Raw genomic sequence first — 26,575 nt, 5'->3', positions numbered from 1 at the left:
ATTTTATTGTCTCTTTCTGGAGAAGTGTGTTTCAAAGGCTCCCAGTGCTGCAAGCTCTCTGCTGCCTCATTATTCAGAGCCGCTGATGTGCTGAGCAGAGTTCCTTAATGGAGCTTTCAGGAACTCCAGGGAATTCTCTTTAGTTTCCTCTTCCTGTTCTTTTCCCTTTATCTGAAGAGTAAATGTTTGTGTTTCTTGGAGAACTTTGGGGAGAGAAATCTGCAGACCGTGCTGCCTGTCTTCCACAGAAACCAAGTGAGGAGAGTTAAGGAGTGTGTTTCCTTTGTAGTTGGTGAGAAAATCAAATTTGGAAGGTTATTATTTTGATCTTCTAGTTTGGCATCTTCCACATATTGTTGTCATTTCCCTCCTGAATCCGCAGTTTGGTCTGTGTGCTCTTTAGTGAGAGTAATAACTGCATGACAAACAAAACCCCAACAAACCAAAGCCCACCAAAATACAAAAAAAAAAACACCAAAAATTTTGTAAAGATTTTTTTATTTATATATGCACTTGATACCAATGAAATTGCAATACTGCAATAATTATTTTGATAAAATCAATATATCTTTCAGCATTTATGGTCTTTCTTGCTGTTGTGCTCTTTGGCTTGTGAAATGGAAGTCACTTCTGATCCCTGTCATAGTATGACCTGAACAATTTCAAAGAACTAAACACAGCTCACAAAAAGGGCAAAAAAGTGGCTGCTTGGAGCTGCGTCATTAATTCCTTAACAGCCCCTTGCTTCTTATCATGGGAATAATAAAATACACATCTACTTTGTTTCTCTAGGGTATTTCAGAGATCATTAGTTAATGTGTACGAAACAAGAGTATGAGCAAATACAGTAATACAATACCAGAAGTAATTTTTAACAGCATAAGGGAGGGATAAACGTGGCTATGCTGTGTTTGCTCTGACTGTGTTTGCTATATTACTGATTTACATATACAAATCTAGAAAAAATATTTCCACTCTGGTAACTTTTAGGTGACTCAGCTGTGATCAGACACCTCTTCCGACTGGTACTATTGCACTTGCCATAGTTCCCATCCCAAAGAGCTTGGTAGAGGAGGGAGAGATGCACTAATTAGAAGAGTCGGAAATCCTTAAAGCCATCTGATGAGGATCAGGGGGTATCAAAACTTCCTCCTGGGAGTAAGTAAACCCGCAGAAATTAAGTAGAGATACTCTTAGTATCAAGAGTGCAATCAGTGGAATTATGAAAGATTTTGTGAAAATGTTCTCACTGTTAGTAGAATGAGTTCTTCTTGTTCGTAGCTGGCTTTCAAGTAAGGGAAGAGCTAATGGGGAGTAGAAAAAGTTTAAACATATTTATAAGAGCAAATAAGACCACGATTTCTTTGTTTTGTTGATATCTTCTTATGAACCACACCGTTAAACTGTATCTCAAAATATTATGGCAATGGTTGTCAGATGTCAAGAAATGAGAGGCTCTCAGTCCATTTCCTACTGAACTAGGTCCTTCTTGAACAAAAGCCTACCTTCTCTGCAAGCTTTGATTGGCACCCGTGTTCGCAGACTCCCGTGCCAGCTAGGCACAGCATACCAGTTGGCAAATTCTACAAGACGTGCAAATTTTCCAAGGCCCATGAGGAGACCCTTGGAAGTTGTTTTTCATTTCTTCCAGCTATTGGCCTCAGTCTTAAGGAAACTGTTTCGTGGAAGAGTTCAGTTTCCATGTCATCAGCGTCGAAGATTGCTAGGATATCACCCAGGAGTACTTTGGCTCGGTGCATTTAGAGGTCACAGAACTACTGTAAATTTTAAGCTGCTGTGGGTAGTTCTGGGCATGGCCTGGCGACGGGGTCTCTTGGATTTGCAGACTTGGTTCATTGTGAGATGTAGGCCTACTGGTAGAAGCTGAATGGGAAGTCCTTCATAAATAGATTGACTCAGATACTAATCACAGAGGGTCCTACAGACTCTTCTCTTTGCTGCTCTCTTGCTTTGAAACCTTTTTCTTTTTTTTTTTTATTTTTTAAAAGAAGTTCCATTTTGCAGTCTCACCTTTCTCCGTCTGTTGGTAGCAGTTAGCAGCCAAGATATGTTCACCCTCAGCCTACCCATGCTCAGTACGTTTCCCTTAGTTTTCCACTTCGATCAAACACTGCTTTACTGTGTTGAAAATCCTAGCAGCTGCCTCGGAGCCACCTCTTAATACACACGGCTCGTTTCCGTATGTGTCGGTGCCTGACCACTCTCTCAGTAAAGTAATTCTTCCTAATATCTAATCTAAACCTCCCCTGCCTCAACTTCAGACCATTTCCTCTGGTCCTGTCATTATTCCCTTGGGAGAAGAGGCCAACACCCACCTCTCTACACCCTCCTTTCAGGGAGTTGTAGAGGGCAGTGAGGTCCCCCCTCAGCCTCCTCTTCTCCAAACTAAACATGCCCAGTTCCCTCAGCCTCTCCTCATGTGACTTGTTCTCCAGACCCCTCACCAGCTTGGTGGCTCTCCTCTGGACACGCTCCAGCAGCTCAATGTCCTTCCTGTAGTGAGGGGCCCAGAACTGAACACAGCCCTCGAGGTGAGGCCTCACCAGTGCCCGGTACAGAGGCACCATCACTGCTCTGCTCAATACCTTCTGTCTCACTGACTTCTGTCTTAAGAACTAGGCTGCTTTATATTTTTTTCTGTATTTTATATATAAATGCTACTTTCTTTTTCTTTTTTTTTTGCTGTTGAGTTTCCTCACCCTCTCTTCAAAATTAGGCAAGCCCTGTACCGGTGTCTCCATTGCCCCCCTCCCAATGCTCCATGCATAGGTCCTTGTAGGAGAAAATGGCCTGCTAGATCCTCCTCGCTGTGGTTTTTGTGCGTTTCTAAAGGGGGAATGGGATGTTTTTCAGTCGATCACATTTGCACAGCGACAGTCGTGACATGGCAGCATCCTGCCAAAGTGGGCAACAGGCGCAGCTCTGCTGCTGTAGCTGCCTTAGTGTATGTACACTCTTACGCTGCCTGTGTGAGGTCGTTATTTAAGTGCCAAGGACTCTGGCAGCAAAGATGTCAGTGTATCACACTTCATATTCAGGTAGTGCCAAAATTGTTTTCAAGGAAACGAGGGATGCAGAGAATTATTGGAGAGCTGGTCACTGCTGCTGGTGTTCTGGCTTGCTGCAGAATAAACCAGCTAGCAGCATGCACTAAGCAGCGTAAAATTCCCTGTGGACTCCCTGGAACAAAATAAGCTTTGGCTGCATTTCTTCCCTGTTCCTGAAGGGCTTGATCCGGCTCTGTCTGCTGAGAACTTCACTGGACAGGAGAATTTTGCACAGCAGAAGCCTGGATAGCTTCTGTCCTATTTCAGTAGCTGGCCAGAACAACTGAGATTGCTGCTTTCGGCTGATGGATTGCCAGGTGCCATCAAATGCTCTTAGTGTGAACAACAGAGAAATGTGGGAGATTTAAAAAGGAAAAAAAAAATAATTACTTTTTGTTGGTATTTAGCCTTAGTCTTGATGCAAAGAGAAGGTAAAAGATATACAGGCAAAACTGTGGTATTTCCATTGATAATGCTCCCTTTTAGGTTTCAATATGAAAAGAAGACTTGCTGGTATCTTAAATCTCTGGTTTTGAAAACATATATCTACATTTATATATGCTTTGCTATGAAATTGATAGTATAGGCTCTCACATCCATCTGGTCATCCTTTTAAGAAGACTCCTCTTGGTGGGAAATATTCCAAGCGTTTTCATCTTTCAGCCCCAACAGAGGCAGGAGTAGGCTGCGCTTCTTAATGAAACCTGAATATCAAAATGCTCAGACTACTGAGCTTCGCTTTCTATTGGAAAGACAAATAATTACAGTTGTTTAATTAACCTCGAATCTGAGGCCGAACACAGCAGTTAATTTTTTCCACTCCGTTAGATCTGAGATCTAAAAGCGTGAAATTTCATTTTAGCTTCTTGTCACAGGACTGCTAGACTTCTTAGTACAGCCGCCACATTTTTCTGCTAAGCAGGATACACCATGCTACTGTATTATCTGAGCTCGTCAAGAGGTTTCCCTGACAACATGTCAAAAGCTTCTCGGCTGAGAAGTAATTTCCTCTGCCTTATAGGAGAGGTATCAGCAAATATGGGCGTTATGGAGGGATGGAGGAAAAGGAATATTTGTTCTGTTACAGCTTGTAAAAGTTTACAAGAAGGGGTATTCTGTAGGCACTAGCGTGTAAAAGACAGTTGTGGTCTTGATGACCCCAAAATGGTCGCAACTCCAGGAGAAACGCAGTTGACAGATTGTTGTGTCTACAACCTAAAAATTGTTTTCTCTGCATGTGTGCATACACAGTACTGAAGAAACGGCTTTTTCAGTAAAAGCCTGTATAAAAAATGCAGATAAATTGAATGGGGGACTGAGGTCATCAGAAACTGGAGGGGGTGAACGTGTGTATGTTTGAATCCCTACAGCTTTTTTTTTTTTTTTTTTTTTTGCTGCTAGTGTCATTGAGTCATTTATTAAATACTTTGCATTTGTTTTGAAGCTTAATATCAACAAAAATATGTACGTATCCTGCTAAATCTGCTCAGGAGTACGAAGCTACTCATCTTTTCTATATACAGCTTCTACTGGACATCGCTGTAAAAACAAATTGTAACAATAGCACTTAAATAAGCATTTGTTAATGACCATTAAGGGGTCATCACTTTGATCACGTTCCTGGTACATTGTACTCAGTTTCTTCTTTTGTTGTTTTCTGCATTTTTTAGGGCTTGTTATGCAAACATACAAATGCAGTTCCATTTGATTTCATTAAGATTTTTAAACATTGTGGTTATGTATTTACCTGGCAAGAGAGTTGGATGGAGACTATGGGGACAGTAGAGGAGGGAGAATTAGGGGTAAAGGAGGAATCCCTCAGGAAGGTAGTCTCTCCATCATTACATGACATAGATTTACTTATTAGATAATGCTCTACTTGGATTAATATTACTGCTGACTCAAAATCTTGAGTGAAGACCATTCTTTATGTTGTGACAGTGCCTTTGTGCAGAACAGGGTTGCTGCAGTCGCATGAATTTGCATTATTGACATGGTTTGCTGCATTCAATCACTACTTTTTGGTTTTTTGTTTGTTACACAAATGCAGTCAGGTTTTAGATACTTTTGGTTTTAGTTACCCAGTCTGTTTTGGGGTCACTAGGGGATGGTTTTCCGTAAGTGTTGGAATGTGGAAATTGTGGGACGGTAGCAGCCCTGCTGCTGCTGTCCTTCCCAGCACTCACTTCCTTCCCTGTGAGTTGGACTGTTCCAAAAGCAGGGCTTGAAAAAAACACCAAAACACTTCAGCCTCCTGTTGCCCTCAAATTTTATGCAGGTGTTCTTAAACTGGATCAATTGTAGTATCATAGAATTATAGAATCATTTAGGTTGGAAAAGACCTTTAAAATGAGTACAACCATTAAACTAACACTGCCAAGTCCACCACTAAACCATGACCCCAAGCACCACATCTACATATCTCTTAAATATCTCCAGGGATGGTAACCCAACCACTTCTCTGGGCAGCCTGTTCCAATGCTTGACAACCCTTTCGGTGAATAAATTTTTCCTAATATCAAATCAAAACCTCCCCTGGCACAACTTAAGGCTGTTTCCTCTTGTCCTATCACTTGCTACTTTGGAGAAGAGACTGACCCCCACCGTGCCACAACGTCCTTTCAGGCAGTTGTAGGGAGCAATAAGGTCTCCCCTCAGCCTCTTTTTCTCCAGGCTAAACAATCCCAGTTCCCTCAGCCACTCCTCACAGGACTTGTTCTCCAGACCCCTCACCAGCTTCGTTGCCCTTCTTTGGACACGCTCCAGCACCTCAATGTCTTTCTTCTAGTGAGGAACCCAAAACTGAACGCAGTATTTGAGATGCGGCCTCACCAATGCCAAGTACAGGGGGATGATCATTTCCCTACTCCTGCTGGCCACACTGTTTCTGATACAGGCCAGGATGCCGTTGGCCTTCTTGGCCACCTGGGCACACTGCTGGCTCATGTTCAGCCGGCTGTCCACCAACACCCCCAGGTCCTTTTCTGCTGGGCAGCTTTTCATCCAACCTTCCCGAAGCCTGTAGCGTTGCCTGGGGTTGTTGTGACCCAAGTGCAGGACCCAGCATTAAGCCTTGTTGAACCTCATACAATTGGTCCTGGCCCATTGATCCAGCCTGTCCAGGTCCCTCTGTACAGTCTTCCTACCCTCAAGCAGATCAACACTCCCACCTAACTTGGTGTCTCCAAATCCAAATCTTCCCACAAATGCTGTAAATGATAGTGACACTCTTCTCGATGAGGGGCAAGAACAAGTGGTGGAAAAGGACAGAAGATCTTCGAATACTGTGCTAACGGCTGCTGGATGCTAACACAAAGTTATCAACTGAGATCTCCAAAAGAACATAAATTTGCCAGAACACTGATATCGCAGAGAGTTTCATAGACCTCTCACTTAATCACCGAGAGACCTCCCTTTTACAATGCTAAGTTGCAGTGTGATCGGTGTGCAATGGGCACGGCAAGGGTTTTGATATAGGGGTGTAAGAGAGGACAGCTAGTTGTAGAAATCCCAGTCACATCTGAAGGAGAAAGAGCAAGGTGATAATGGCTGTGAAGAGTGAGTTAGTGGAAGTAGAAGGGGAAGGATTGCCTGCAGAAATGCTCTGACGTAGCATATCTGCATTTAATTATTCTGAGGCAGAGCACAAACTCTCTTCTAGTCCTCGGCTGTGCACAGCACCAAAGCTTTCATCCTGCAACCTGCTCAATGGCCTTGCAAGAGCTAGCTCTAAGCTAAAAAAAAGGGACAGTGGGCACAGTTACTGACCTGCATAATACACAAAGGAGCCTGCTGAAGCTGCTCCTTTGATGTCTCTGGGAGCTGCTCTTACTGGCAGGCTAACCAAACAGGGGTAAGGCAGAATCCATCCGTATTTGAGCTACAGAGAAATATTCGTTCTTTAAAATCCCGTATCGCACATATAGGTATGTCCTTAGCACAGTTGCCCTGTCTTAGCTCTAAAACAGTTACAGTCATCTTTTCATCAGCTTTAGAGAGAGAATAGTGAGACTGAGAGACTAGCAGGTTTCACTGGAAAATCAAGAGGCTGCTCCCAGATTTCATTACATCAGTGGCCCTCCTGCCACATTTGTTCTCCTTTAATTCTTAACGGCGGTCAAGCGGTTCGGACTACTTTGGAGACTCTGTCAAGCTGTACAGGTAATGCTTAAGCAATGACCAAATCTTGACATTCAAGCTTTTGCCCTACGTTTGGGTCTTGTCCTGGGGGCAGATCTCTAGCCCAGAAGCCACAGCTCCCAGTAGTTTCCAAAGGATCGAGAGCTTCTGTCCGCATGTCACGTAACGGTCAGGGGTTTGCAGGGTCCAGCTGTGCACCGCTGCCCCTTGTCTCTAGCTCTTAATTATGCTGTCACAATGCGCTGTCTCTTTAGATTTAGCTGTTACAAATTGAAATGGATTGCAAAACTGGTGTCATTTTTCAAGTCGTGAAGGGTTTCCGGGAGCAATGAGAGCTTCTCCTTGCTTGTCGCTACTTGGGGATGCTGTTATGGAATTGAGTCAGTACTGTTGGCAAACAAAAAATGATTTGAAATACATTAGCTGGAGAAAAGTGATTTAACCTTCAGGCTGCTAGCAACAACATTTATATTTGGTGTAAATTGCTTGGAGCAAAATCTCCTTTGTAAAGAGGATTATCATCAGGAGTTCAGTCTGACTGTAAATGTGCCCATCTTTAAATCAAAGGATTTCATTTCTTTGAGCTGTATTAGCATCTATAGTGCCTCAACAAAGGATGGATTATGACCTTCCTTTTAATTCTGTAGCTAAGTAAGAGAAGCTTTACCTTTGCCAGTTTTTTATTGTTGTTAGGTTGTTAGTGCTATTAAATAACTATGGAAGTTTAGCAAACCATAAGGATCTTTTAATTTGTTCCTAGATCCTCCATCTTAACGTCCTCTTTGCTTCATTTTCTGCCATCAGTAAAATCCTCCCTACCTCTTCCCAACCACTATGTACTACACAAATCTTTATGTGCCTGAAGACCTTTGAAAATATATTATGTGACTTCAGTGCATCATTGCTTGGTACCGTCTGCTTGTTCGTGTTAGCAGCGCTATTGTCAAAAATGTCATGCAGTGTTGAACTACAGCCCCTTTCCCTCCTGAGTCACTGTTATTTATTACGGAAAATGCAGAAAATATTTCAAACATAAAGGCTGGAGTCTAAAGTAATTCATGTTAAACCCAGCTGAAACGTTGGCCATTGCAGCAGAACTACCTCGATGGTGAGTTTGGCCCAGTAAATCAAATCACTGGAGCTGAGTGACATAAGGTTCCTCCCAGTGTTACCGAGAAGCCAGGACTTAAGTCACTGTGATAAAAAGCAAGTCACTATTTCAGCTATTGCTAGCGTGCATGGTGTGGGACTGCTCTGTGACTCTAAGGCTGCAGCGTGCTCTATTACTTCCAGATGTCCTGGGGCTAAAAATAATCTGTGAAATCTCTGAAGCAGAGCCTGGTGCTCAGCAATACCTGGACATCCATATAAAGCATCTCAAATGACAGAGCGTGCATGGCTAGCGCCCCTGCACACGCCTGAGATTTCACTGGGAATTGATGGGCGCTGTTATATCCCGTGTTTCTAGTGCCAGCACATAAATGGAACATGTAGATGCTTATTGCATTTGCCTTTGTCTTTTTAATTCTTGTTCTTTAAGGATGGAATGGGGCATTCTGTTACTCCAGGAATCAGAAGGTTGGAAAGTTGCTTTGTTTCAGACTGGACTTTGCTCCATAGGAGGTGGTGCACAGTTGTTGAACTTCTAACACTATTCCTGCCTCTTCATCCATGTACACGCTCTCCTTGGGTTATACTGATTTGTTTCAAACCATACAATTGTTGTATATGCATTAGCGTTGGAGGAAATCTGCTTCTTGTTCAAGTAGCCACCTCTACTGGCCACCAAAATGAAAAATCAGGATGTTCCTGCTACTGTCATAGTGGTGGGATTATTTACTTGCTGATGATTAACTAACAATAAACTATACACAAACGCTTTCAGGCAAAGAACACATATTAGAAATAATTGCTTTTATGTATTGAATTATGTGCATAGTTTGTGGAGTCTCTGTCACACAACCTGGGGCAAACAAAAACCCCAACATTATATGAAGACACATTGTTCAGGCATTCCCAACGGTCAGTCCATTTTAAACTCAAAATAATTAATAGAGTGAGGAAGGAAATTAATGAGATTGAAATAGTCTGTGACCACTTTATATTGCTGCTTCTGACCTCAGCTATACAAGTTCTCTGAAGCAACAGAGGAATTTTTCTCTGCATGTCCCAGGTTAATTATGCCTCCTCCAGAATCCTGATTAGTTTTAGTTGAAGCTAGTTCATTGTGTTTAATATGATGTCTAAAAGATTCATCTGAACAGTCTGACCCTCCTGTTTACAGAAATTACATCCTCGCGTAAAGCTGTAAAAATGCACCAGATATGAGAAAACTCATCAAAACCAGGCTAAGTAGAATGAGATGCCGGAGAGGCCGTTTGTGAATCTAGATGTATATTTACAGGCATACAGTCCTTTGCTCTTGCACAAAACTAAATCTCTTTTTTTTTTTCTTTTTTTTTTTTTTTCCTTTTGTTAAGTTGAAAAGACAAATATCTCAACAGATAAGCTTTTGCAATGGCTGCTGTCCTAGTTGAGTAGAGCATGGAAATCTTATTAGTGGTCCAAACCGTAGTGAAATATTAACCTGCTCCAGTGTACTCTTGTTAACACCCTGCAGCCATGGACCTGCTCTGGGCACCAGCAGTAGCAGCAGTCCATGAGGTGCAGATATACATTTCCCTTCCCGTTGCTATGACTTTGTCAGGGGTCTGACTCTCAGCGTTACACCGTTGTAATCTGAATGCAGATTTGGCATCAATGAATTGTGTGGAAGAGGAGGACAGTGTATTAGTTGTTTTGTCGACTATCAGCTCAACTGTATCTGCTCTAGGTGGGGGGAAGCTCTCCCTTACTCTTCTGTTGGGGATATGAGAGTTTTCTTTTGCAGGAGCAAAGGATGAGGTTGGAAGGATTCCCACTTTTCCCTTTGCTTGTCCTTTGGCATATGCACCTAGCACAAGACCACGGCTTGCTTTGTAGTGCAGCGTTGTAAGTCGTCCTTTATGACTGATCCAGAGGAGACTATTACAGGCATCGGTAACAGAGCTTTACCTTTAAAGCAGCTTGTGTACTTGTGTCTGCAGAGACGCTCGGTGTGATTCCTGGCTGGCTGTCCGAAAGGTGGTTTTTTTCACACTACGGTTGGAGATGAGTCAGCATCAGCGAGATGTGTACTGACGCAACGATGCTGTGTACAGTAATTCAGATGGCATCAGTAATTGCTTTCCTGCTCTGGTTACTGCCTAAACCGTAAGAGTTGCCTGTAATTATTCACTTGAGCTGGGCTTCAGGAAGCCCATGTGTGGGCTTTTCTTCGCCATTCAGCAGCTTTCTCCCCTCCAGTCCGTTTTGGAAGAGACAGGAACCTCAGGCTCTGGAATAGTCTTTATCCATCTTCACCTCAATAAGGGTCAGCTTACTGCAACTGCTGACCGTGGTTCAGATTTCAAACAGTTTTCTCTTACCAGGCACTTAATTCCTTGCAGCTTAATCGACTAGGAAATAGTTAATGCATAACATTAACTGTTTATGCCTTAAAATGAAAAGCAAAGTATAAGATTCTGCAGGAAACAATTTTTTCTTCATTTGACTGAGTGTAAAAATTCAAAAAGGAACACATATAGTTCTTTGTATTTTGTATTTGTATTTTGAAGCAGACATCCAAAGGGTCAGGTCACCAGGCATTGCTTGAATCACACCTGTTGACCTTAGAAATCCTCTTGTTCCTAAAAATCTCCATAACTTCTTTAGTACATTCTTAACAAAGGTCAAGCAAAATCAATTAAAACAGAGAAGAATAAATTCTGTTACAAAATCGCACTCTTTAAAATATACAACCCAAAGATGGTTCTGAAAAATAAAAAAAAAAAAGTCAATATTCCCCTACTGAGTTGAAAGGAAAATAGGTTGATCCTGAATATAAACTAGAATCTGCTCTTGAACTTGGAACCTAGTAAAAGCCTCTTTAAATTTGAGCAAAAACCATCTCATTCCTCATTGCTTTTTATTGTGGATGAGACCCTGAGCAACCAGATCGAACTCTGAAACTGGCCCTGCAAACTCCATGCTGCCTGACTTGGACTGTTTATTATAGAAAATAGAAAGGATGTGGCTTTCTTACCTTTTCTTTTAACCCTATAGAGTTACGCCAACATCAAGAGGAACAGGAGATTGCCTTAGAAGTTTGGGTTTTCTGTGGCTGTGTTTGGTGCTTCCATTGTCATCATACCGGAATGGTTTAGGAGATTGTTTTCTGGATATTTTGGTGACAAATGTTTAAAATGGTCTCAGACTATAGGGAGAAAAGCCGTTAGTTATATGTGTGTGTAGTCCTTGCCAGAAATACTTAATGAAATGTGGCTGCGGGGCTAATTTTAGGGACACTGAAGTACTGTGATTTTTTACTATTCCAGTAGGCATTGAACATCTGGCCAGAACAAATGAAGCCCCACTGGGATAACTCAAACAGGGAATCCAAATAAAACAACATAGTAAACTGATGTCCATATTCAGAAATCTTAAGTTGTTTTTGCAGTAGTCTACAACTATAATGCAAAGCACTAATGTTTAGTGGTGCAGGTTGGAAATGTTCTGTTATTGAAGTGCGGGAAGGAAAGTAATTCCTGTTAAACGCTGTGGTAATCTCCAAGTCTGTGGTACCAAGTACTTTGCAAATGTACCATTTTTATAGCATAGTATTAGGTGAGGTTAGGCAGATACGATCTTCTGAGTTCAAAGCAAGTATCCAATGATGGAAGTGATCTTATATTTCATCATTTTGTTTCCTTATATTCAGTAGAGTTCGTATGGCCTCTAGTGACTAAGGACTTCTCTCATTAATTTTTCTGCTTTGCAGGGCACATGTTGTACCAAGTTTCTTAATTTTTTTTGTCACCTCCATCTTCATCTGGCTAAACTACTATCTACTTTTGGATGCGTACACCCTTTCCCACACTTCCAGATTCTGCAACTTCCTATCTTCCAATATCACTCAGTTTTTCCGAACCTGAGTGAGATGTGACATCTTGTTATAAATAAGTTAATTATCTAATAGTTTAACCTGTTTGTTTAGCTTCCCAAGTGGCCAGCTCTTTGATAAGAACAGGTTTTTAATAGGCCTAGATGAGCCTGTTAGATTCATTTAAATTGTGATCTAGGTTATATCTGAAAGTAGGCTAATACTCGAATTCACTGAGCCAGAATACCCACAGCTATTAATTTGTAAAATAGCGTCCTTCAGAAGTTATTCTGTTTGACCTACTTTCTAAATGGCGTGGCACACCTGATGATTCATTACAGATAAAGAAATTTGGGGATTTTCATTTGTTTGATGCAATGTACTGCAGTCCCAGGCAGCACTGGGAGAGAAAAACAGTATTTTGTTAGGCTTGAGACTCTTGTGGATGGCTTTTTGCTGGTGGTAATGCCTTGGGGATCTCAGTCCAGCTAAGAACATTCCTGAATGAGCGATATACACCTTGTAAGGGTTGACCTGTGGTGTCTCTCTTGATTCACAGAGCTGGTGGTCGATTTTCTGGGCTAAGATACCTCACTCCATAATATGGAAGGCAAGCTGTAGGACAAGCTGTTAGTTCTGTCATCAACCCATCCAGTGAAGGGAATTTAACCTACCATCACATGTAGCCAGGGTTCTTACAGTATTTTAAAGTCTTTGCTGTTGTTACATTATGTTGGTCAAAGCCAAGGTCTCCTTATAAGTTTCCGTAGGAAGGCTTGCAGTTTTTGCTCAAAGTTAGGCTACTTCGCTATCCCTGAATGGCTTATTAGGTTTCAGAAATGCAAAAGGCTTAGTGAGAACAGGGAATCTTCACAGACTGCAAAAATGCAGCAAATGCTATATTTTTGTTTTGTTATATTTGTATTCTGTTAGCGTGCAGTTGACTCACATCATGTTGAGAAACTTGAAATGGCCAACAGAGACTCTGAAGCTTCTGCAGGAGAAAGAGAAATTTTTCTGGGGTACCTAAAGATCATTCTCTGGGTTCTTGAGTACTTGATTGTCATTGCTCTACTGTTCTTGTTTCTTTTGGTTTCAAATTTAGTAGACTGTTTTTTCAAAACACTTATTTATATTTTTCATGAGTCTTTCCCTTGCAGTGGAAGTGGTTTGTGCAGGCTGTGTTCTGCAGCACTTCAAAGCTAGGAGGAAGCGTTTTCCTCCAGCTAGTCTACTAGAGAGAAGAGCTATTCAAGGAGGATTTGGTCCAGCCTTGTTTGTCATTTAATCAACTTAGAGTTTGAATCGGGATGGCTGGGGACGTGTAGGCCTGAAACCATTGTATCTAATTAAAATACTTAACTGGGACACTTCATGTGGGAGCCTAGGCATGTCAGACCCCTTAAAATAGTCAATGGATGTCCAAAAGGCTGTTCAAACAACCTAAACTCTCCAGAGAAAGCATGTGACATCCATGTTCCTTAGAGTTAAGTGGGATGCATTTTGGCCTTAACAGCCAATGGGTCTTGACCTACACACAGGAGCGTGGTATTGCAGTTTTGCAGAGCAATGTATCTTCCATGATGAAGAGCTTTCTTAATTTGTTCCAAGCCAAGACAATAGGAAAAGGGTGAGCACATCGCAAAGTAGCGGTTGACAAGAAATAGAACCGCTCGGCACAGTGTAATTGAAGTGATAACCACAGCATTTGTACCTGCGGTGTTTGTGTTTAGGTCTGTTTCTTTTTTATCTTGTAGGGATAACTGCATATCTTCACGGCTGCCACTTCACCGCGTATGAGAAATGCTGTTCTCATTGCAGTGAGCATCTATCGCTGGGAGTCCTGGACAGCACAATCTATGTTCTAAACTGTGACTGCTGGGTGCAGCTTGATTCTTTAAGCTTCTCAGATTAATCTTTTTAAATTTTGTGGTTTATTTTCATAATAAAGGCTTTATAAAAAAATCATCTTTAAAATTGCCATTGACTGAACTAATGTGAGCTGCCATAGCTGATGAGGAAAGGTTATCTCAGACTGTAGCTCCCAAATAATTGATCTATGTCTTGAATCAGAAGTCCTTAAAGCTTTATTTCTACATCTTCTCAGGTACCTCCTGCAGAAAGTTAAAGGAAGGAGAGAACGAGACAGCACCATGTCTTCAGTCTCAGCTTATTACAATGGAAAGACCGTACTTATCACAGGAGCTACAGGTTTCATGGGCAAAGTACTGGTGGAAAAGCTTCTGCGCTCCAGCCCTGAAGTGAAAGCAGTTTATATACTTGTCAGGCCAAAGGCTGGACAATCAATGCAAGAGAGAGTAGCCAACATGTTAAAATGCAAGGTAAGTTTCTACATTTTATTCTAGAGTCTAATCTGAAATCCGTTTAGCTGAGTGGAGCGGAGAACCTCTGTCATACTCAATTTATGAAGAACAAAATAGCATCTTCTGCAGTAATCATATATTTTTATCGTGTCTAAAACAAGCCAAAAAAATTGCACATGATTGAACCTGGATCTGTCTGATTTTGATAGGTGATGCAGCATTTTACACTGTGCTGATGTAATTGGTTTTCCTCCTTTTTGCATTGCTGTTTGTTGAGAATGAATTTTTTCAAAAGCCTGCTACCCTAGCAAATCTCCTTTTTTTCAAAAAGAGCAGCATTTTGCTTTCGTGAACTCTTTTCCTTCCCCCACTTTCAAAACTTAATATTCAAACATTAGCTTTCAAAAATAAAACTGAGTGTGAGCCCATCGCTCCTTGCTGTTATGGGGGCATGGAATTCATTTCATAAGACAAAGCCTAGTGGCAATGTATAGTGGGCTGTGCATTGCTGCAGTACAGTAGGGCATCTGCCATCTTCTGATGCCAGCTCCAGTTTAACCTTATTTATGAAGTGATAAAATACTGTTGCATTTGAAAAGGGTGTTTTCCAAAGATGCTTTCAGCAGAACACAAAGGACCCGGGAGTTGAAGAACAGGCCTGTATGACCTTCATTCACATGCCTTGTTTCTGTTGAGCTTTTAGCTTGCTGCCCTGGTGAGGAAATACAGATCTCTAGTGTCAAGAAGGATGCCAAAGCCCCTTGCTGCATTTAATGTAAAGATTATGTAAGGAGAAATAGTTATCTAGAGTGGACTTGGCCAAAGAACCTCAAGGTCCTCAAGAGCTTAGACCAGTGACGAGGTCATGAACTTGCTCAGACTCCTTCGGCTATGATAAGTGCCAGAGTTCAAGCTAATGCTTACTGCTAGTGTGAATTTGTACGTAGCTGATGTGAAATGAGGGGAAGGGACAGATCTGGCCCTAGTAGGCGAGGAATTATGTAGAATTAATCTGAGAAATGAGTACTTGGAAAAGTACTCCTCCTCCTTCTACTGGAGTTAGAGGTAAAATAGGGCCATAGATAACTTAGAGATAAGCAGGTTTGGAAGAAGGCATGTGTTTTTCCTCCTGATGTTTTGAGGCATCAAGCTAGAGAAATCTTAAGTATGTCCAACAACAGAGTTGGATTTTTTTGTGTTCTCAGCCTAAGGTAGGTTATTTTCCTGTTGAGGAAAATTTGTGAGCTAGAAGGAAACCATCCCATTGGTTGCTTTTTGTGAGTCTGTCAAGTGCACAGTTTTTCATTACTTTTCCTTTCACTGAACATTTTTTAGCTGTTTCTACAGCTTTCATCACTGATGGCTGTGGGTAATGGTTTTCACCGTCAGACAACAAAATCCCAAATGTGGTGTGTTAACATGAGTTTGCTTTTTTTTTTTTTTTTTCCCCCACTAAGAAAATGACATACCAAGCTATTTTTTTCAGGACTTCTATAAGCTTTGTTTGCATTTTCTGTATGCATATCACTGGCTTACCCGTTCAGTTGTCCAGCACAGCTTAGTGTTGTTGCTAGTTCTAGGTGAGGTTCCCTAGCAGCCGTTTTATTGTTGCAGCTCTACTGGATGTCCCCCTTTTTTTTTTTTCCCTAGCGTGTGTCAGCAGTTGTAGACATGCCAACAGCAAACGGGACTTGATAACCTCCCCTTGAACCTTTGACAGCCTGCCTCGATGTGTTTCAAATGAACGAAAGATGGAGGCAAGTCTCTGAGTTAGGTTGCTGCAGCCTCAAAAGGGAAAAAACTCTAGGGGCATAGTCACAACTATTTCAGGTCCCCTCAAGGAAGAAGGTGTCTTTTTGGTGCTTATCTTTTAAAAATAAAGCAAAAATGCTTCTCTAAGGCAGAAACCCAGCTCTTCAAAGGTTATTTCCATGTGAAAATGTTGACAGCTATTTGGTTTTTTTTCTAGAAGTGAAACTGTTAATTCCAGTAACTGTTAACTTCATGGCAGATGAAGAGGACAAGAAATATTATTCTTAACATTTTTGTGGATTGTTTCCAGTTAAGTTTGCTGTACGTCTTTAAGCCACGTAATCAGTTGTTCACGATCTAGAGACTACACTTTAATTTCCAGTTGTGGTTTCCATTCTCCAGTTTGGGAACCCCTTGAGCTATATAACAAATAAAAAATGCAGCAAAAGCTTATTCCAAATCTTCAGTCAACATTTGCATTTGACATTTCTGATCATAATCATTGAAGAAGAATGCGTATATTTGAGTATGCAGAGGAAAACTCAGAATAAAATCCGTTCTCTTCCTTAAGTGTACATATATAATTTGTAATCTCTAGTGCATATTTATTCTTTTCCCCCACAAACTGTTGGATTTAATGCAATACAGTATTTGTGTCTGATTTTAGGACAAAATACTTTATTTCTACTTTCATATTCCACCCTATGTAATCTTCTCTACTGACCAATTGCACATTCACTTCGAAAGTAACTATTTCTTCTTTTACATTATGTCTTTACCCAGTATTATCCCCTGGAATTTCTCATTTTCAAATCTATATGGGAAGTTTCCCGGGAACAAGAGGAATAGAGAAAAACAGGTTGCCAGCTTCTAAATATTCTAAATAAACAGATAAAAATAGTATTTGGGATTAAATAAGATGAAAGCAGAGAAGTAGATCGGCAGGAATTAGTTGCACTGCATAATGCATAGGTTCTTCAGGTAAAGTCCCTTGGGGGAGTCCTGATTTTTAGTAGTACTCAACAATGTTTTGAAAGAAATTGCCTGTCATTTTTGATCCCTCTTTATATATCTCTGTGACATCGTTGTGCTTCTATCATTGTATCTACTGGTTTTTAAACTTCGAGGTATCACATTTGTGAACTGTTTTGTCCACAGTGTGTACATGTGAATATGCTGGGAGATGATTCCTGTTAAATAAAAAAGCAATTGTAGGTCATGAAAGGGTGATGAGGTGTGAAGGGGCAAAATGCTTTAAAAATGCTTCTTAATCTGGAATTTTTCAAATTCTGAATCCAACATGCAGAGTAAAATGTAAAAAATAATTTGAGCATAAATCAGAATTTTTCTGCTGTATTCTGGAGTAGCCGAACAGATGGCATTGAAATGTAATATAATGCTGGTTTTCCTCAGATCTTGTAAAATTAGTTTTACATGAAGATGCGTTATTGCATTAATATGAAGCATATAATGAAGACATACTCAATTATCTCAGCATCAACTCAAAAATGAATGCGTGCATTAAGGAATGTGTGGCACATGGTGACCTTGCCTATTTATGAAAGGAGATGTTCTATTTTCCAAAAGTGAGTCCCTCGGGGAATTAAACTATTACCCTGTGCTTGATGAAATGCCGTGTCTGCATGGCACAGAGCACAGTTCTTACACAAAAACCCCCACATTTCAGTATTTGCTTCACCCTGGATGTGTCCATAGATGTGGATCACAAGGCAAAGCTTGACAGTGCTGTCTCTTCATTAGTTAGAATAGAATCATCTAGGTTGGAAGGGACCTTCAAGATCATCTAGTCCAACCATCAACCTAACTCTGACAAAAAATCCATCACTAAACCATGTCCCCCAGCACCATGTCAACCCGACTTTTGAACACCTCCAGGGATGGTGCCTCAACCACTTCCCTGGGCAGCCCATTCCAATGCTTGATAACCCTTTCAGTGAAAAATTCTTCCTAATATCCAACCTGAACCTCCCCTGGTGCAATTTGAGGCCGTTTCCTCTAGTCCTGTTGCCCGTGACTTGGGAGAAGAGACCGACCCCCACCTCTCTACACCCTCCTTTCAGGGAGTTGTAGAGAGCGATAAGGTGCCCCCTCAGCCTCCTTTTCTCTAAGCTGAACACCCCCAGCTCCCTCAGATGCTCCTCATAAGACTTGTGCTCCAGACCCCTCACCAGCTTTGTTGCCCTTCTCTGGACCCGCTCCAGCACCTCAATGTCTTTTTTGTGGGAAGGGGCCCAAAACTGGACACAACACTTGAGGTGGGGCCTCACCAGTGCCGAGTACAGGGGGAAGATCACCTCTCGAGTCCTACTCGCCACACTGTTCCTGATACAGGACAGGATGCTGTTGGCCTTCTTGGCCACCTGGGCACACTGCCGGCTCATATTCAGCCAGCTGTTGACCAACACCCCCAGGTCCTTTTCTGCCAGGCAGCTCCAGCCACTCTGCCCCAAGCCTGTAGCGCTGCATGGGGTTGTTGTGACCCAAGTACAGGACCAGGCACTTGGCCTTATTGAACCTCATCCCAATGGTCTCATCCCATCCATCCAGCCTGTCCAGATCCCTCTGCAAAGCCTTTCTACTCTCCAGCAGGTCGACACTCCCACCTAGTTTAGTGTCATCTGCAAACTTACTGAGGGTGCACTCAATCCCCTCATCCAGATCATTGATAAAGATGTTAAAGAGAACCGGCCCCAGTACCGAGCCCTGGGGGGACACCACTCGTGACCGGCCACCAACTGGATTTAACTCCATTCACCACCACTCTCTGGGCCCAGCCCTCCAGCCAGTTTTTAACCCAGTGGAGAGCACTCCCATCCAAGCCACGGGCAGCCAGTTTCTCCAGGAGGATACTGTGGGAGACTGTATCAAAGTTAATGGGAGGTGTATATTTACCAGAGGTAGGGAATTGTTTCGAGTATATTTTGTTGTTTGATCCCTCCCTGCGCAGAAGTAGGCAGGAATGCTTGGAGGGGTTGTCTGGGATTCCCTGGAGAGCAGTTACTGAGCTAGTGCTGAGTCACTGGTTGTAGCTTCCACATTGTCCCTGGGAGAGCAGAGCTTTTCCCATGCCGTGCGTGCAGTGAAGCAAGGCTGCTTGCTGCTGCCAGGCTGCTTCTCAGGTCTATTTGTTCAGCGCTCCTAATTAGAAAGATCAGTCAAAGCGGGGAGTAGAAAAGACTCTTGGTAATGTCTCTGATAATTCAGAGGGAAAAAGGGGAGGCTCTGAGGCTGAAACAAAAGATCTTGAAACCAGAAGCAGTTTAGAGAGGAGATACTGCTTTATTCGATGTCGGGTGCTAGGTGGAAATCCACAAATCTAACACACCTTGCTGGGGACATTCACCCATTATTTATACACAAAAGATAACTCCACCTAGGCTTGCATTTTCATTAGGATGTTTGAATAGCCCTTTTGCATATGCATATTAAATTTTGCAGCATCTGCAAAACACTTCTGCGCAAACGTGAGCTCCTCGGTGGTCGTTTGGGTAGGGGTACCCTTCCTCACATTGTTCTTTTAAGGTATTGAGTCATCTCAGGACAGTAAAAGTTTACGGTAAGTTTGCCGGCTTCTTGAGGAAGATAAGGGTGTTCTTTGAAGTAGCCACAGCTCTGATTTAATTGGTATAGGAGTCCGTACTTTGACATGTGAGAGAATGTTGAGGTGATTAACTACTTCTTGTTATCCCATTCTTATCACTATCAGCTCGGTGGCCAACTATTTTCTCACACAGTCAGAAGCTCCGTAATTAACTCATTTTAGTTAGCATATGGGTATAAACAAAGCAGAGGCCTGCCTTTGGTAACAAGGCTGCTGAAAACGGAGAGCAGATATTGCTGGGTGTGACCAGAAATACTGTAAAATGCTACTGCTTTTTCATATCGTCCAACCACAGTTAACCCTTATGGTTAACCCTTATAGTTACAGTGGATGGTACAGATAGACCTTCTTCTCTTCCCTGCAAAGCTTTGTCTGAACTACACGTTATGATGGGACTGAAAACAGCAGAAGTCCAGTATCATCAAACACCTTTGCCTCTTCAGTATTTCCCTGTGGTGTGCTATGTTTATCAGCAAATATTGATGATCTCGACAAGGACATAGGGCGTATCACCAGCAAGTTCGCAGATGACACCAAGTTAAGCAGGAGTATTGATTCCCAGGAGGATAGGGAAGCTCTACAGAGAGACCTAGATTGGATCATTGGGCCAAAATCAATGGTATGAGTTTCAACAAGGGCAAGTGCCAGGTTCTGCACCTGGGCCACAATAACCCCAAGCAGCGCTACAGGCTTGGGGAAATGTGGCTGGAAAGCTGCCTGGAAGAAAGAAACCTGGGGGTTCTCATTGACAAGCGGCTGAATATGAGCCGGCAGTGTGCCCAGGTGGCCAAGAAAGCCAACGGCATCCTGGCTTGTATTAGAAATAGTGTGACCAGCAGAAGTAGGGAGGTGATTGTCCCCCTGTACTCAGCACTGGTGAGGCCACACCTGGAGTATTGTGTCCAGTTTTGGGCACCTCAATCCAAGAGAGATATCGAGGTGCTGGAGCGAGTGCAGAGGAGGGCAACGAAGCTGGTGAAGGGCCTGGAGAATAAATCATATGAAGAGCGGTTGAAGGAGCTGGGACTGTTTAGTCTGAGGAAGAGGAGACTGAGGGGAGACCTCATCACTCTCTACAACTACTTGAAAGGACACTGTAGAGAGGTTGGTGCTGGTCTCTTCTCACAGGTGATTAATGACAGAACGAGAGGGAATGGCTTCAAGCTCCAACAGGGTAGGTTTAGACTGAACATTAGGAAAGAATTTTTCACAGAAAGAGTGGTCGGGCATTGGAACAGGCTGCCCAGGGAGGTGGTTGAGTCACCATCCTGGATGTGTTTAAGAGCCGTTTAGATGTGGTGTTGGGGGATATGGTATAGGGGAGAACTTTGTAGAGCAGGGTAGATGGTTGGACTCGATGATCCCAAGGGTCTCTTCCAACCTAGACGATTCTATGATTCTATATACAGCAAGACCTTCTGTTAGCCCTATAAATTTCACTAAATCATGCCAGATTTCTCTTTTTTCTACCTCCCTTGATTACCCCTTTCTTCACTCCCTCGCTCACACGTCTTGCTTATCACCATAAGCAGTAAACGTTCTCCACACCAAACCAATTCAGCGTCACTCCCTCTGGAATAGCATCCCCTAAGTCTGCTGTGACCACTGCAATGGTGCATGGGTGGGTACTCGGAATAAAGTAATGGGTTTTTTTGTTTGATGGCATGAGATCCCACTTGCTCAGTGAGAGGTCTGAAAACTGCTAATTGGAGTGAAACAGAGTTCAAGATGTTTTCTGTTTTATTATTTATTTAGATTTGCCTCGCTTTTGTCAGTAGGTTGTGAGAAATAACTCTGGTATTTGTGTACCAAAGGGACAAATCTGTCATTTTAACGAAAACTTGTATCCTACTTGACCCCATGATTTGTAAACCATGTGGAAGAGAGGAGCTAAATCTTAAGGCTGGTAACATAACTGACACGAATACAGGCAAGGGTCTTGAACCATTCTGTTCCTCTTTCCTAAGCTAACACCATCTGTTGCCTTGTTGCATTTAATTTCTTTCACTTCTCCAATTTGTGTTTCTGTTTGAAGAAGGCTGGTAAGATTTTGTTTTATATGTTAGGAGCTAGTAGCCTGCTTCCTACAGCACAAGGAAGGGCCGTCAAGACAGCTGGTGTTTCCAGCAAGATAACCTTTCATATTGGACAAAAGAAGAAGCCACCATTAGTTCTGAGCTCAAGTACATGTCCCTGGTGTCACTTTCTGCTGTTGGATGTTTGCAGCCATGCGGCTGCTGCTCCTTGGCTCTCAGCTCTGCTGGAACATGGGCATCTAGAACAAGCAAGTGCAATGGCATGGCCTTCTCTGGGTGCTGCGCCAAAGCTGCAACCTTGTATGGTGACAGCTCCTCCTCATTTGATGGACATCCAACCCATGTCATGACTCAGGGTGTAGAATCTTATCTGTCAGCTTTCAGCTAAGTTGGGAGATCTGGCAGCCCTGCCTACTCTTTCATCTGTTCTGCATGCAAAGCCATGCCTACCAGGGGGCTAATGGAGAAGCTGAGTAGCACAAAGGCCCATCTTATTCTCAATTAGCATCAGCAGAACTTGGTCTCTGCTACCTCCTTTCTCCCTTACACTTGCACAGCTATAAGCACAGACTGCATTCTGCAGAAGTGCAGGAAGCACAGCTAGGTGGAAATGAAAAGAGTTTTTTGTTGGGTTTTTTTGTTGTTTTTTCTTTTTTTTCTTTTTTTTTTCTTTTTTTTTTAATGCATACTCAGATGTCAGAGGAGAAACCATGATAAGAGGAAGGGGGAAAGAAAGGTGGTGGTTGAAATGGTGCCTTCCGTTGCATCAGTCAGATAAATTCAAGCAACAATCTGCTGAGGAAGAAAAAATGTCTCAGTGTGACTAAGACAATTTCTAGAGAAAATAGGCTTATCGCACAGTTTCGTAGTCATAATGCAGTTTCCATCATTATTTAGTATCCATGAATGCTGCGCAGTAATTTAGAATTTCTCCACGCACTGCATAAGTTGATCAGGGATGCATTTGGACTTATGGATTTAGAACAACCTTAAATCTTCTTTGCTGTGTGTGTTTTGTTACACTTATGTGTGACTAATGGCAGTATTTCAAATACTAATAACTATACTTTTCTGTATATAACGTATTCCTTTGCTGAAAATTTCCAGTGTCTGGTGAGTCTGATTCATCTTGGTGCCCTTTTGCAGACTGATTCCCTTTGGGATACTTTAATTTAGAAATGTTAAAAATGGAGCACCTCAGATCAACAGTCAGTTTGAAAATGCTTGCATCTTTGAAAACGCTGTGTCCATACTCCTTTTTTTAGGACCACAGATTTGTTCTGTAAGCTTCTATGTACATACAAAAGCAGACAAGAAGAAACTGGGGAGGTATCTATGCACCATTCTCGAAGGATGAGCCCTCATTTTTTTAATGAAGCTGGAGACAAAATGTGGGTGACAGGTTTGTGATGCAAATTAGACATTCAGGGACGGAGTGAGGAAGCAGTTAAATAAATAATCGGATGATGATATTGCTAAACAAAGGACTTATGTTTTGGGTATGAGAAGTTACAATGGACATCAAGACATCCAAAAGGAGGGACATCAGCTAAGTTCAAAGATGGCACAGAGAGAGAGAAGTGGGTCAGGAACAGAAGAGTAAGGGAATAAGTTTATGACATAATGGTGACACCAGTGGTAATCTTAGTAATGGAGGAAAACCAGTAGACGCAGAAGATAAAAGGACTAATAAAAGACTGCAGTAATATGAAAACTTAGGAAGAGATCCTGAAGGAACAATTAGAGGAGAAAAAGAGAAGACAGCAGGTCTGCAAAGTCTATAAGAGATAACATTTGGAAAAAAGTTTGTACAAAGCATCAGAAGGAAAGTGTGAGGAGTAGGACGTTATCATTGGTGAAAATCAGGGCAAGGGTCTGGAAGAGAATGAGGTTGAGGAGCTAAGGGGAGGAAAAAAGTAATGGAGCACTAGAAAAAGATGTTGGTAGTGATGAGGGAGAAGAGGAAACCTTTTCTCATATTGATATAGTATAAATTTAATTTGCTTTACATTTGCATTCAGGACCCATATCTATGCAAGCACATGCCTTTGTCCAAAAAGTCTTTCAGTCTGAATGAAAAGCCTGGTAAGGTCATGAGCAGAAAGGGAGAAGTAGCTAAGGGTGATCAGAGAGCCCACGGGAGTGAATCAATACCATGACTTTTGAATTATAAAAAGGATTATGCGTGTTTTAAAGCCGAAACCCTTGTGACTGTTGTATAGCCGTGTTGAATTCATCATTTCTCCTATATCAAGGTGATCAGACAATCTTTTCCTGCTTATGCCAAATTTTGCTAAATGTGTTAATCTTCATTGAGCCTTTAGGAATATGGGAGAGGAGTTTTTAAGTTTTTAGGCCCCTTTAAGACATTCTGGAAAAAGAAGTCATTTGTCTTTCACTTAGATGTTATGTTTAAATTGTTTTGTAGTTATTTATTGAAAAGGCAAAGTAATTTGTTGATGAACATCTGTCAAACTACACAGAGGTTATTCTCTACCCCGCAGTTCAATTGCGTTGCAGAACGGAAGAGGTTAAGTATGAGAACTGCCCATCCTGTTCTCTCTTCTCTGCAGTTTCTGAAAGTTAGGCAGAATTTATATTTTATTTTGCAGAACAAACTGTAAACACTTCCCTTTTCCTTTGACCGGTTAAATTGTCCATTTCTCTCTTGCTCTCCACCTGTATCATGACATTGTGTAGGCATCCCTGTGGCTTGAGTAATTCTCTGTTCCTCCCAGCCACTAATACCAAAGTCTGAAAGAGGTACTGTTCTGCACTTTCAGGGGAAAATAAAGTCTCCTCTTTGTTTTCTAATTAAGATCAATCTCTGTCACAGTACAGTAGCTATTCCCAGGAAATTTCATCTCCTATTTTAATCAGTAGGGAATATATAAAACCTCTGTGGTGTCCTTTATTATTTCAAAAATAATAACTCTATTGACTGCAGTTTCATCTAGTTTTTGATGAACTTCAAAATCTAAATCTTTTTTCTTTCTAACTTATTTTCACATTCCTTTCTCTACACCTTTCCACAGGATCACAGAATCAGTAAGACTGGCAGGGACCTCTGGAGATTGTCTAGTCCAACTTGCTGCTCAGAGCAGATCAGGTAGAGCCAGTTGCCCAGGACAACATCCAGCTGGGTTTTGAATCTCCGAGGAGGGAGACTCCATAACCTATCTAGGCACCTGTGCCAGTGCTCCATCACTCTCACAGTAAAAAAGTGTTTTCTTATATTCAGGTAGAATGTCATGTGTTTCATTTTTTGCCCATTGTCTCCTGTGCTGTCACAGGATACCCGTGAGCAGAGCCTGGCTTCACCGTCTTCTTTACCCCCTGCTATCGGGTATTTTATAAACGTTGGTAAGATCCCTCTGAGCCTTTTCTTCTACAGGCTGAATGGTCTCAGCTCTCTCAGCCTTTCCTCATAGGAGAGGTGCTCTAGTCCCTTCATCATCTTCGTGGCCCTTCACTGGACTCACACCAGTACGTCCACCTCTCTCGTGCTGGGGATTATACAACTGGGTGCTGCACTACAGATGTGGCCTCACCAGTGCTAAGTAGCGGGAAAGGTTAATGATTTGGGTAGTGCTGCTGGCAGGTAAATGTTGGGTTAAACAGTTCTGAAGTGCTTCCGTCTGAGGAGGAAAACCCTATCTATTGAATATGACTTCCAAAGCACTTCATAGATTCTCTTAACACTAGAAATGGAGGCAGAAAAAGACTGTTACCAGGAGTTTCAGGGTATCCTATATACCACAGGCTAAGACTGAAATAATATTTTTTTTATATCTGTATGTGTTTGAAGCACAAATAAATTATAGAATCATAGAATAATTTATGTTGGAAAAGATCCTCGAGATCATAGAGTCCAACCATAACCTAACACTGCAAAATGCAACATTTCCACAAGTGCCATGTCTACACATCTTTTAAATACCTCCAGGGATGGTGACTCAACCACTTCCCTGGGCAGCCTGTTCCAATGCTTGACAACCCCTTCAGTGAAGAAATTTTCCCTGATATCCAGTCTAAACCTCCTCTGGCACAATCCGAGGCTGTTTCCTCTTGTCCTTTCACTTGTTACTTGGGAAAAGAAACCAACCCCCACCTCAGTACAATCTGCTTTCAGGTAGTTGTAGAGAGCGATAAGGTCTCCCCTCAGCCTCCTTTTCTCCAGACTAAACAACCCCAGTTCCCTCAGCTGTTCCTCATAGGACTTGTTCTCCAGACTCTTCACAATGGCATTTCCCGCTGGGAGAAACTGGGTCCCACATTACACGGCTTCTCCTTGTACTCTTGCTTGAATCTCTCCCGAAACATCAGGCTCTGGTCACTTAGAGATGCAGTTCTTGGGTGTTATCAAAATAATTCCTTCTGATGTTGTCCCTTAAAAGCAGAACTCGCAGTACCTTGAAGGTCTAGGAAGGAGTATGACCTAGTGGTGTGATGCCATTGTCTTTTATTACAGCAAGCAATACGGCTGAAATAGAGACGAGCCTTGGGGCCTGCCGTTCGTCTGCTGGTCACAAGCTCTGCTAGGTGGCACAGAATACAAACCTCAGGTTTGTCACTGCCAAGGAGCTCACAGCTTAGCGCTCCACCTTTGCAAACAGTCGTTGGTACTTCAGCTCCTGGGGGTAGTCACAGTAGTAAAGTCAACTTGTGCATTT

The 26,575-nt window shown here is 42.2% G+C and overlaps 1 protein-coding gene across 2 annotated transcripts in view; it reads left to right on the top strand.

Moving 5' to 3' along the window:
- Nucleotides 1–14,281: 14,281 nt before the first annotated feature.
- Nucleotides 14,282–26,575, top strand: part of FAR2 (fatty acyl-CoA reductase 2) — a 94,461-nt gene continuing 82,167 nt past the window's right edge. The window contains exon 1 of one of the 2 annotated variants that reach the window (XM_074148777.1): nucleotides 14,282–14,510. In XM_074148777.1, coding sequence (XP_074004878.1) covers nucleotides 14,322–14,510 — 189 coding nt within the window. In that variant the 5' untranslated portion in view covers nucleotides 14,282–14,321. The remainder of the gene's footprint in view (nucleotides 14,511–26,575) is intronic. The other variant, XM_074148785.1, reaches the window with a different exon arrangement.

The sequence above is a fragment of the Numenius arquata genome, chromosome 1, assembly GCF_964106895.1.
Source record: "Numenius arquata chromosome 1, bNumArq3.hap1.1, whole genome shotgun sequence".
In the NCBI taxonomy this organism is placed as follows: Eukaryota; Metazoa; Chordata; class Aves; order Charadriiformes; family Scolopacidae; genus Numenius; species Numenius arquata.
This window is presented reverse-complemented; position numbering and strand designations above follow the sequence as displayed.